This window comes from Aplidium turbinatum, chromosome 11 (assembly GCF_918807975.1).
Source record: "Aplidium turbinatum chromosome 11, kaAplTurb1.1, whole genome shotgun sequence".
NCBI lineage: Eukaryota > Metazoa > Chordata > Ascidiacea > Aplousobranchia > Polyclinidae > Aplidium > Aplidium turbinatum.
This window is the reverse complement of record NC_137482.1, coordinates 2,516,789-2,530,075: the sequence shown is the minus strand read 5'-3', so window position 1 is coordinate 2,530,075 and position 13,287 is coordinate 2,516,789. Positions and strand designations below refer to the sequence as shown.

At 38.7% G+C, this 13,287-nt stretch overlaps 1 protein-coding gene across 1 annotated transcript in view; it reads right to left on the bottom strand.

Moving 5' to 3' along the window:
- The window catches only part of LOC145779700 (phospholipid-transporting ATPase VD-like), a 36,893-nt gene that overhangs the window by 9,876 nt on the left and 13,730 nt on the right, over window positions 1–13,287 (bottom strand). The window contains exons 6-15 of the mRNA XM_082591337.1: window positions 13,020–13,111; window positions 10,926–11,062; window positions 8,617–8,869; window positions 7,896–7,943; window positions 6,947–7,046; window positions 4,912–5,032; window positions 4,428–4,577; window positions 3,061–3,258; window positions 663–823; window positions 93–267 (exon numbers count right to left, since the gene is read on the bottom strand). Coding sequence (XP_082447463.1) covers window positions 93–267; window positions 663–823; window positions 3,061–3,258; window positions 4,428–4,577; window positions 4,912–5,032; window positions 6,947–7,046; window positions 7,896–7,943; window positions 8,617–8,869; window positions 10,926–11,062; window positions 13,020–13,111 — 1,435 coding nt within the window. The remainder of the gene's footprint in view (window positions 1–92; window positions 268–662; window positions 824–3,060; window positions 3,259–4,427; window positions 4,578–4,911; window positions 5,033–6,946; window positions 7,047–7,895; window positions 7,944–8,616; window positions 8,870–10,925; window positions 11,063–13,019; window positions 13,112–13,287) is intronic.

The following is a 13,287-nucleotide window of genomic DNA, read 5'->3' as shown; positions in this document are numbered from 1 at the left end:
AATATATTAATTTCACAACAAAACCAAGGTATTATAACACATTCCAAAAATTATCAAACGACAGATGTATTGAAAAAGGGCAAAATTCCCACCTGGAAGCTCATAGTACCCTCTCCACGGGGCAGAGTGATAGTGACGGATTCCTCACCGCCAGAAGACGACCTGTGTGCCAGAACACAGCCATAAGCATGGGCGGCGTAGACCAAGGCGGCTTCGTCGGGGGATTCTGCTTCGTATCTCAGGTTACTTAACTCCTCACTGGTGAACCTGAGATGGAGGCAATAGGTTGGTTTTGATTTCCTATTGTACGTTTAATCAACACGACAAGGCGTTAAAGCAGCAATAACCTAACGCCCACACAACATCGTCACTGGTTGCATGGCAAGCGTAGATATCACGACATTCCTTGTCATCGTTTCAATAGATTCGACAATGAAAACACAAAAATGTAAAAAAAACTGTGGTGGTACAATACTTATATTGCTGAGTGCATTAATCTGAGACCAACTACATACAATATGAGGTGATACACTTCGATTGTGATTTCACAGCATCAAATCAAATCCTTTAAATCCCAAAAAACTATGTTTATCGCCGAATAATGGGATCAAACCAATAAAGGGGATCATGAATACCATGAATGCAAACGTGCTAAAAGTTACCTTCTATTTCCAGAAGAATCGTCGACATCAGCTGAATTATTACTGTTGGTATTTTCAAAGTGAACCACTTTTTCTGCGTGTTCATTTTTTTGACGGGGAAGCTCTGGAGTGGAACCGCCAGATGACATTGTTGCGTATCTGTCGCCGGAAGGCAAGGAGAGCTGTCGGAAGGAAATGAAATGACAAACATGGAATAAATTGAATGGTCTTAAAAGATTGAGAATAACTTCCATCTTAGTATAAAATAACATCCAAAGGTAAAAAGTGAAGTTTAATATTCAAGAGCCAAAACAAATGCACAAGCCAAAAATAGAAAACATTGCAGCACGAAGTCTGATGTCAAGCATGAAGTTTCCGGAACTGTTACTTTTCCAATCACACGTGGCATGGTGACCAAAATTGTGCGGAAAACACGATATTCCAAGCAGTCTTCAAACATACAGGGGAAGAAAATATGAGAAGCAATGCAAACTCTGCAATTATGTCACGAAAACCGAGTACTATCAAAAGTGTAAACGTAATTTCAACGCAACTGCACATTAATATATCATTCGATGACAGGCCAAAGGGATGACAACATGCCATCACAGGAAGCTTACATCACAAATGACCAATCAATGAATTGGAGAAGGGAAGTTTCAATCAGACAATCGCCTTCACGCAATGGCCATCGTCTCCGAGCAACCGAGAACAAAGCAACAAATTGCTGGATTTCTATTTAAACGTCACTTGGGGAATCAGCATGAAAGTTATAACTTAGTCATTTGAACAATTATTTTACTTTCCTAAACAATAAAATCGATCTGCATATAAATATGTGGCAATGGGACTGTAACGATAAGTCAGAAGTTAAGAGGTAAAAAGTCCCAGAAGTGACGGCGAGAAAAAAACAGGCTCGTAGCCATTCGGCGACACAAGTGTATCATTCTTCGAAGATCAATTTCAAAAATAAATGCCAGATGTACCAATTCCACAGAATACAAAAAGTGCTTATTGACTGTCAGCTCGCAACAAAGAAGCAATGCAGTCTTCATAGCTTCATGGATGGTCATTGGCCAGTCGTAAGCTGAGCACTCAGCACTGTGCTGCTGGCCGAAACAAACCGCATAAAATGCATCAAATACTAAAGTTCTAATGCAACGGAAATGGAACAAAGTAAGTTTGGTTGATTTGATATCAATCAACAAGCAAACAAGCAAAAACGAACTAAAGCGACAAGGTGTCGCCTCAATTCAACCCAGCGACCAATCCATCGAAACCATGTTGACAAGTGCAATTACTTTGTAAGTACAAGCACTTTCGAAGTGAAAATATCTTGCGCTTATGGTGACGAATAGCATCAAAATTCGGTTCCTCTTTCTGAAGCACAGCAAACGAGCAAACTTGAAGCAATTACAAACATGGTTGAAACAAGTCTCGGCTTTTCAATATTCCACAAATGGTCTTTAAGTCCACAAATAAATAGTTTTAGAATCACGGCCCAATGTGAAACGATTGAGGGTTTAAATTACTGGGAAAAAATGATTCACAAAAATAAATCTTGAAACATTTTTAGAATAGCAATTAAATATACAACAAAGTGGCAATAACTGAAAACTTAAAGTGTGTGTGTGGAAACTTCACAAAAGACACGCTTGTAAAGCAAAAGAATTAACAAATTTTCCGTGCTAAAAACCATGCACAACCCGGCTTAGAAGATCAGCTACCCCACTCCAGTTTGTAGTGAAATGACAGATTTTGTAAGCCAAAGCGTCAATTGGAACACACAAGCGTTACTTTTGAAGATATTTTCTTGAAGACTTGTGGAAGCGAGACTATAGACGTCTGAGAAGGCTTACTCGGGCCTGCCTGGGTTAATATTATTTCATCAGCTTAATTTCATTTTTTCAAGTTTTTGACAATCTATTGTGATCTACATGATTTCAATCAGAAGAACTACAGAAAGTCACATTTGTTATGTCACTGAACTCAGGGGTAGCAACGTGACATTGTAGAACGACCAACTCAAGTAAACTGAGCAGCATCCTTGTCTGAGTAATATGTTCATGAGCAATGCAATCACATTTTTGCGTAGAGAAGTAGGCCTATGAAAATGAATTGCGTGTCAATGCAACACAGAAATGCTAAAAATGACGTTAAATTTCTCGCGTCGCTTCAGTTGCGTTGTTTCTCTATCGAGCTTAAGCTACAAGAGGTCATACTCAGGGGTTCAATTGACAGATCGTAAAGGGCCAGGGGCATCTCCTAACTGGGCTAAGTCAATTAAGTTTGCCCTTACCGTAGACATAAACCTGTAAATACGTCAACTACTATGCTACAAAATACAAACTAAGTCTGTGATGAAGTTAAAAACAGCAACACATTAAAAGAAAACTAATGTTGAAAACAAACTTGCTACCTTTTTGTTTGCTTCGTGGTTTTCCATGACGTCACTGGATATGATGACTGTGTTGCATATTGCCAAATTAATGAAGAAATCTAATATTCTTTCTTTCTTAACAGAAAGCTGCATGCTAGCGTCGCCTATGTGGTGCATGGGGTTCTGTATGGACTGGAGCTGAGCGAAGAGCACAGGGTCGGGGGTCACGTCGGTTTCCTAGAAAGAGATGAACGTTGTTTAACAACGGACATGGTCACTAAATATTGAAAACAAAATAATGAACATAAACAATACAAATGGATCAAATTCACACGCAAACAGAACAATGCTTCATCTTTACGCCACCTCAAAGCCACATGTTTGCACGTTGCAATAATGTCTGCAGACATTAAATCAATGCAAAAATGACGGGTTTTTCTGTCTGGGTAGGCGCGTACAAAATTTGTTTTAATCAAAGCGGAATGTAAAATAAAAATTGTAACAAGTGATCTCAACTTTATCTATCGACTTATGTATTTTAGATACTGAGGAACGAAAGCGCAAGCAAAAGCGAAAGCTTTACCAACTGTACGTTGTATTCTTATTGAGCATTGAATTAGTTACTGAACATAGAGCGGCATGTTACACTTGAGTGATATTGAACAGTTGCTATGGAATTACAAGTTTCTTGGATCATGAATGGGATAGGTGGTTACAAAACACTGGACTGGTCATTCAAGTCGGAATCTATTCACCGTAAGTTTCCATCTAAATCAAACCATTGTAAACAAAGAAACGAAACACAGGCGCACCGAGCTTTGCGGACAATTAAGGAGAAAGGAACACAGCCGTTCCAATCGTTCGAATTCATTCCCCAATCAAACAATACGAAAAGATAGCGGCTTGTACTTCACAGAGAGCGCTGCCGATATCATGATGTGAGGTTATTACGTCGTAATGGTTGCCGATTTTCTTATAAACCGCGGATGTGACGATAGGCAACAAACCTTGACCAAACAGAAAGGTTTTCCTTGTGACAACGCGGTTATTGTGACATCACAATTAGATGCATTGTGACATCACCGAAATGTTCTTAGATTAAAGCGGATCAAAATTTTAGAGTTACCGTCGCACGTTAGTCAGTGCAGTGTGGCTCTAACAACAGTGCAACAGTAATCATTTCGCCACAACACACCATGAATGATTAGCGAGGCGCATGATCGATGCGCTTGCTGCCACTCAGCTTGAGGCAAGCAAGCAGTAAGATCTCTCTACAAGGTAATATATGCCATTGCCAATAAATGTGTCGCTATTTCTTCCTTATTTTTGCATACTCGTTCCACCACTGCAAAAGGGAATGATAGAATGTGTAAAATTTAAAAATGTCAATAAATTTACTCTCGTACCAAATCGTCGTTGACTGCTGGTTCGTCGTATGGTTCTTGTGGTTCTATTGGTACTTCTGCTGGTTCGTGAGCAATGGTTGCACTAACCTCCTTTGCGGACACGGAACTGATGTTGCGTCTGTGATGGGCGGCCGGTCTCCTGGTGCTAGCCTAACCAACAAGTATAAAAAATTAACGTATTTTAACATGGAATCAACGAAAAAACAGTTCTTTGTTGAAAGAAGCTGGTGGATAGAAAGTGTAGATGTGTAATGTGTTTAGAGCAACAGGTGTAATAAAGTTGAGCAATAAGTCAAAATTTCGCACTTTCAACCTTGAAAACCCGAAGACTGCATCAGTGGTCCAAAGCCTGCACTCGTGTGCAAACCTGGCCAGGCTCCCTGACAAATATTCCAAAAACTTTAAAATACAAGTAATGTAAGATGCAATTCTCTTAAGGTGATAGTTGCAATAATCGACACGTCAATATCTCTCGCCTAGCTACCTTGTTCTTTCTGGACATTCCAGGAGAAGTTGGTGCAGATCGACTAATGACATGATGAGCTCTATCCTCTGTATTATCTATCCCATCGTCAAGATGCTTGGACACGGTGCTTAAATTTCTCCTGAAGACAATGAGGATGATTAGTACATCACTGGAGATGCATTTCCTGGAAGTTTTACTTTTATTTCAGCAGCTGGATTGCTGGCCAAAATCAGAAGCTGATATGTTCAGAAAAAGTGCGAAGTGAAAGGTACAAACAGTTAGCCACTAAGCATACGAAACATATTCTCAGTTTCAAACAACTTGAAGGTGAACAATTGAGTGACAATCGTGATTCATGAGGAATCGAGGTTAAGCAATTAACTGATGCTGGTTGACCGATGCTGGTTGACCGAACTATAGTAGATAAGAAAATAACAATTTATTATGGCACCGGTAACACACCTGTGATCAAAAACTATTTTACATATTAACCCAAAAATGCAACTCGTTAAATAGTTGTGGAAAACACTTCGTAAAACATTTTCTAAAGATTTGTATTGCACCATTTATGACCCCTTAAGGAACACCAACACGTTTTGCCGACAGAGCCGGCTGTTCACCCTGGGTGTCGAACAGGCATCCTTCCGAACACCTTGTGGCATACAACGCACGAGATGCGTGCATGATAAGCTAAGTGTTGTTATTCTACTTAAATCTTGACAAATAAAATCAAACAGTATCAAATAAATCAACGAAGTTAATTATCTTTAGATTGCAGAAATTTCATTGGAAGAATGATGCTGGTTAGTTACATGCTGATGAGATGATGAGGAGATAAGATTTCAGCACGTCGGGTTTGAACCATTTCATAGTTTCAATTTCAACAATTTTATAATTGGAAACCGCACAGTTGCTTTGGGACACGTCATGGCAAAAATCTTCGGTTAATTGAAAAACTTGTGCTGCTGATGATAAATCATTTGATGTTACATTTACATTTTACGAGGATTCTCAAACCGCTTCATGAATAGAATATTACACCAAGGAATGCAGAACTTTGGTTTTCCGACCACACTATTGGAGTTAATTCTCAATTTGAAAAAGTTTTTACGTCTCGTTGCAAGTTTGTTTTGTACAAGAAACCTTAAATTGCTTTATAACTAACTTCACTACTCCTTTATAGCCTGTAAAAAGTATAACATTTTGTAAGCTAAAAAAGTAACTCTTCTAGTGTGGCAGATAATCCAAAAACAAATGTAGTTTCGTATTCCTTAATTTAAAATCAGTAATCATCAAAAGCCAGTAAAATAAATTTTACATCAAACGATCATATACTGTAAGTTCACTTTTCAACCATTTTGCAAGGAAATGTTTTTTTCATTGCAGGAATTAAAGAATTATAAAAGTTCTTATAATTTTCTTATCGCAAAAATGTTGCACGAGATGAAAAATATTTCTGTTACTGAATTAGAGATTAATTTATAATCTTTGATTGTTATTTGTATGGTCAGTGATACTTACAGTTCACTGTCCGTTACAGCAGCAACATCACCATCACTACATGGCAATAAGTGATAATATAAATTATCTGACTATAAAACAACTCACAATATAGTCAGCAGCATATTATGCGCACACAATTTAAAGTCAGACTCGCTTTAAATAAAAACTGTCGATGCCATGAATCTTTGCATCACACCGTGGTGTGACTTTAACTTTAGAAGTATCGCTTCTCGGCCAACCCAGTTGTAGAAGAGGGTCATTTGATGTGGGGTAATGTAAATATAGATCATTGACATAAGACTGGTGCGATTGATACACAACGTAAAAGTCGTGTTGAAAGTTTCCAACCGTTCATGACTTAGATGTACAAAGCATAATCCACTAAACCATTGGTTTCTACAAGGGCCCAGAGGGCCTACAGAGTTCCCAAGAGAAAAATCTGGGAATCCTCCGACCGAATGCGAAATGCTATTTATCATGCACTTCCTTGAAAACAAAGGAATCCTCAAGCCAATAATTTTAGGAATAGAGATCACTGCACTGCGCCAACCTGTGGTGGGGTTTGATTGAACCACTGGCCGGTCTTCTATAGCTCTGACGTGACGAGTCCTCTCTTGCCGGAAACCCTTCCGGGTGCTTCACCTGCTGACCTGGAAGACGACCGATGGTGAGTCGAGTGAAAGAAAGAACCGCATTGTTTGAGTCACAATGACTCTTAATGACATCATGGGGGCGAATTTGTTTATTTACAGAATTAAAAAAATGAATGATCTAAAACTGGATGTCCGTAATTGTTACAGCGCTATACAAAAACACACGTTATTATTACAATAGCATAACGAACATGTAATGTTACAGTTACACCAATTTATTTTTTGATCTATTTTATTTGTATTTTGCATTCAGACTTAAAATGCTCCACATCAAACCAACAACAAAACCCCATAAAATTGTCAATATCATATACTTTTAACGTTGAATGACACAACAATCCATGCGAAACTTGTCATAACGCATTTCCTTTACCGTGCCTCAAAGTAAACCAAAATAACGAAGGTTGGAAAATATCGCTGACGTACTGAAACGCTCAAAGGGCTGACTTAACTTGTAAGGTTGGGTCAAGAACACTGCAGGAACCATGCAGAATGAATTATTATGAACACGGTATCCCAGTCAACACCAATAAATAGTCAAGTTAACCCCGTTAGCTCGGTGGTTACGCGCCAGGCTCAAGATCACGCGGCGCTGGTTCGACTCTCGAGGTGTGCGCTTGAGCAACACATTTCAGGACTGCTCTCCATTCAACGGCACCTAATGGATGGAATAATTCCCTGGCAACAACACTCCAACAATCGGAAAACTTCACTCTGTCAATCTCGGTAACCGGCCCTGCGTCAAGAGCCTCTACAAGTATACAAAACTATCAGGAATAAAATTTATCAAGGCTTTGTCAGTCCGAGGATAAAGATTCAAAATCAAACCAAATAGTTGCTACTTACTCGGGTTAATCTCTGCAGGAGTCGGTTCCATGTTTTCTATGCGAGCAGCTGGTTATCAAAAACATCAAATTAATGGTTAATGCAATGTTAAATAATGTCAAGTTAGTGTAATTTATGATCTTAAAAATCTAAAACAACCCTTCTACTCCAAAATTAATAAGCATAAAAAAACTATTCGACTACTGTAGGCCATGTTCTTATCTAAAAAAATTCGATTGTGTTCAAATCAAGGTTCGGAATTAAAAATAGCGAGTGCCTTACGTTACTGCCACAAGTGAAACTTGAGGCTATGCACTGAGAGTTTCTAGATGTGGCACGCCTTTAACACCAGGTTAACACAATCCAAGTTTGCACACCGTGTCATAACGTTTGCTATCAACGGATTGGAAACTTATCTATCAAAATTATCAAAACTGGCTAGTAACTAAGTGATTTGCCTAAAAATCAAACACACATGTCAATAAAATAAGCAAATTATAAGCTGCATCAACGGTAATTACGTATTTTATTTATCAATTAATCCTTTAATAAACAAAATTGTAAAAGAAACATGGCAAAACAAGTAAGAATGTCGTAATAGCCCATGATTAGAAAACTGTGTTCCGAAAGGTAGTGCAAACCGCTACTGCCACAGCGAACTCGCAGCATCAGGCTAAAACAGGTCGTTTGTAAACATTTGTGAAATAAGAATTATAGGAGTTGCTACAGTCACTTATCTTACCGTTAGCAGCATGGGGATAGTCCACACCCCCTACGGCACACCGCCTAAAAACCATTTGATTTTCGGTGAGTGTTCCTGTCTTGTCGGAGAAAACATACTGGATTTGTCCCAGATCTTCGGTGATGTTCAAAGCCCTACACTTTATTGGAGTGTCGGTTTCTTCGTGATACAAGTCGTGATCATAGTTGATCATGTAAACTTGCGCAGTCTTCACCATCTCTATGGAAACGTACAAGCTGATTGGAATAAGCACCTGGAAAACAGCAAGGCGTTATAGTTGCAATCAAGTAACGACTTCAACATGTGGCGAAGTGTACGGAACTTGAATACGTGGCGAAGAGAAAGTTTTTCGTTGCTCGGAGCTGCAGCTTTTTGTTTGACTCTCTTCATAAGCTTGTCATCAGAACAAAGTCCACCATGGCCACCTGGAGATGCGGCCTGATTTGTCACATTTTGCAGATTTTGATTACAGCTACTGCTAGTGCTTAACTGACATTTTTTGAGATGTTTTTACTTTTTGCGGTTTCCTAATGACATAAAACTTTTTTGTTGCCTTGGGGAAGCAGTAGCAAATGAGAAAAAGTAAGCTGAAAAACGCAAAATCAGACTGTTATTGAAAAATTAGCAGTCTGACTAAAATCTTCGAAATCAAATTTTCTTTGTTTTTCATCATGTGAGGATGTTAAAACCTATTGTGTCATCTGGGGAAAAGAGTAAAGAAAGCGTAAAAATCTAATTTTTAGAAAAATTTATTTAAACGTTCGCCCAAAGTTAGAAAAACCTGGAAATTTCTGCAAAATGTGACAAATCAGGCCGTATCTTTAGGTGGCCACCTAAATGTGATGAGGTATTTATAGCTCCTGAAGAGAGTCTGGCAAAATTTACTGCAACTTCGAGCAACGGCAAACTTTCTCCTCGCAATATTCAAGTTCTGCACCACAAATTAACTCTTGAAGTATACGAACAGGAAAAAAGGAATAGGAAAAAGCGTTCTTCAGCTAGCAGCTAGCTGAATCAAAAGTACCAGACCAGTTGTCAAAACGTACAAAGACAAAAGTTTGTAGGCGGTTCATTGGAATTGGGATGAATTATGATATTCCACTTCATTGTTTGTTTAAATGTGGTAACCGAGAAACTAGTTTTCATAGATTGGACTGAGACGGTTCAAAAATTTCAAATCAAATGTAAAAGACTCAAATCAGATGCTTAGACGTTCTTCTTCGTCGTATGAGCTGTTCTTCCGGACTATATGTTTGGGCATGATGTCATCAGCCACTCGACAGTCTCGTCATCCAGGGCTTTCAGTCCAAGCGTTCCATGTGGTGGTTGATGAATTGGGCAGTCATGGACGACATGATCTACTGTCTGGTCTGTGGCGCCACACTTAGACGTTGTAACAACCTATCAGATGCTCATACAAAGTTCACGGCAATCGTGGTTCACCAGCGGTAACAGCCTGTTGGTTGAGAAAGGTACGACTAACGATATCTTTCAAGTCTATCCTAGCAGGTGAGTGATTGTAGCCAATAACATTTTAACTGCATGAACATTTTTTGTCATATCCAGGCTTATGCCCGGTAATTGAAGATTTAGATTAAGTGAACGGGACAGCAAGAAAGCCAATCTTCGTGTACACCTTCAACCATGCCTTTCTTTCTAAGGCACATCCGCGTGCTCTTAAGCGGTGTTAAACTGGCACCGTTTCAAAGGTCGTACCAGGGTTGTCACTAGTCGTCTCGGTAGCCGACTATGTCACATCATAACGTGTTATATCTTTTAAACTGCATTTGGGATTTTCGAACAGTTTACTATTTGTGTCTTTCAAACGCAGAGCAAAACTAAACTATCTTAAAACACATTCAGTCATTCACTTATTTTATTTTTTTATTTTCCCTTTACATCTTAAATTTTTCTGAAGGTGTTGCGACCGTGCCAAATTTTTTTCAACTCAATAACTTACTTTGGTCACAAGCACGTTTTAACGTTCGCGTTTTGTCGCTTCTACCTTTTTCTCGACCTTTGCTATGTTGACGTGTATTGTTTTTGATATGATGGTCAGAAATAAAAACAACTGAACTGAACTTATAGTTTTGAAGCATACAAACGTCGAATGGGCTATGTTTGAGCCTCTGAATGCTTCTTTTAGTTGTAGAAAGTAAATTTCAAGCTGTTTACGTTGCGCAGAATCTAACAACCATATGAATAAGCAACCTTGTTTTCGATGGTCGTGTCCTTGGAAGACTAAACTGAAAAAAGTCATTTCGAACAGTTTTTTTACTTCAAACATAAAAAAGCATTATCAGACGTACTTGAAGTAAAATAACCATTGTCCAAAACATGTAGAACCCAGAAAGAGCAGGATCAAGAAATTCTCCATTATTTTCTCGTGGAATGTAAAGTTCGCTTTGATTTATGGAGTTTTGGTTAGCCGCCCACACGCTGTTGCCTGTGGAAGAGAAAATGAAAAATGTTTTGTTTTAATGTTTTATTCATCATTTTGTGCCATCTCCGAGCCAAAGGTTGCATGTCAATTGTATCCACACGTCGCTATCTTCTGCTCTGAATGTTGTGTTATTGCAGCAAAGAACTGGACAAATATTTGCTATAAAAAATTTTTACCATTCTGGGCGTTTCAAAAAATTATGATGTCACTGAGCTCTAACGCACAGGGACGTCATGTTCTTATGTGACATAAGGGTCGTCTGCGAGTGTCCAATGCGTTTAGATCCGTTCGGTGTTATTAGTTGACGTTGAAACAGTATAACACAAACTAGGAGTCAGTGGATGCTGCTATTTGTTTTATGAAATATTGATGACAAAGAGTTGCCATATAGAAACCATACACACACAAAATATTGATTTTTAAAATAACTTTTTTAAGTACATAATATTCTTACTTTTCTACCTGAAGAAGATATGAAGATAGATACAATATTTACTCTAGACCAGGGAGTCGAACCGTTTGATTTTTCCGGTTCGGGTCCGGTTCTGGTTCAAAGATTGTTTCAAAATTTGGTTCAGTTCCGGTTCAGGTTCGAAGAAACTTAAAACTGGTTTTATAAGTTCCGGTTCGGGTTCGATAAAATTAGGCCTAGGCCTACTATTGCCCAACTACTAACTAGCCAAATTGGGCGTGAAAACCGCAAGGTTGGCAACACTGACTCAACACTGCTTTGCTCAATTAACTTGCCTTTGTTGTTTGTTGCACAAGTTACAATCAAACTATATTGTCTATGATGTCACAGAACAGAAGTTGTTTACCTCAAAAAATTCCTCTCCAAAGCATCGATGATAGTGGATCGTGTGTTACGGAATAGGCTATAATTCATCCGTACAATGTGGCCTCCAAGATAACAACATGCTACGTACAACTTCACTTACCACAATGCGAACAATGACGTAATGCTGGAGTGAACCGCTTTTTTCAACCGGTTCGGGTTCGGTTAGGGTTTAAGCTAACTCAAATTTTCGGTTCAGTTCCGGTTAAGGTTCAGACAAAATCGCACCAAAACCGGTTTACAAAAATCCGGTTCGGGTTCGGTTCGAGTCCCTGCTCTAGACAACAATTTCTAATATTCAGTATGAGAAAAAAGCAAGCCTGACCGTTTTTAAGCAAGAGGCGGGCACGTCGGCTAGCAAAAATCTGTTTTTGGCATTAATTTAACGTTTGTAGACATTATAAAAAAGTATGACAGTTGAGAAGTGAGTCAAGTGACGGCAGAAACTGATGAAAGGTATTGCACAAGTTGCAACGTAGCCAAGTGTTTTAGAAGCGGATGTCGTTGGCAAGATAGTCTGCTGTGTTCAAGAAAGCCATAAGTACTTTTTCCAGTACATGGTGGCAGGAAAACGGAAGTTGTTTTACATAAAACAAATTTGTTGTTCGTAAAATTTAAATTTTAAAGAAAAAGTTATAGTTCTGTAATTGTGAAGTGCACGTTGCCACCAATGTCCGTTCATTTGTTCTTTGGCAACACCGTTGCTTCAAGCGGTTGCATACGTCACTATAGGTGAATATCCTTCTAGTTGTGGTCGTTTAAGACTCTGCGGATGATAGTCTATCGTTTTACCACCCAACATGTACTCTGATAACTTTGTGTATTCACTAGCTCCATCAGTGCCATGAGGCGCAGCTAAGCAACTTTACTTTAACTCAAGGAAATAAAGATGTATTACTTTCATTTTGTTTTCGTGTAAAAGAGGTGAACAACAAGAATGTTCGAAACGAATTTTCTTTGGTCGAAGCGAAATTATATTCTGAGAAAACGGTACGAAATGAAGCTGTATGCAAATATTGCTAATGAGGAAAACTAAAATGATATGACGGATCAGATTGTTATCTCGTGCTGCTCTTGATCTTGCAAGTAGTTCACAACAAATTCACGTCCCAGCCGGTAACCCACCTATAGCTCCAATGATGCACATGACACAGAGCAACACCACACAGTACAATACATCAGTATTCATCCGCCGCTCCAGCTTGCTACGTTTGTGTCTGAAACAATAAAAAGAGTTGAACAGAAAATAAGAAAATCTTTCCTTGAAGTCAGCAACTTATTTGTTTTTTGTATTGTAAAAAAATCGAAATTTGCCGGCTGAGTTGCGGTGCATAGTTGACATTTGGAGATTTATTATTAAGTTTTAAGTTACAGTTTTGGGATTAAATGATTT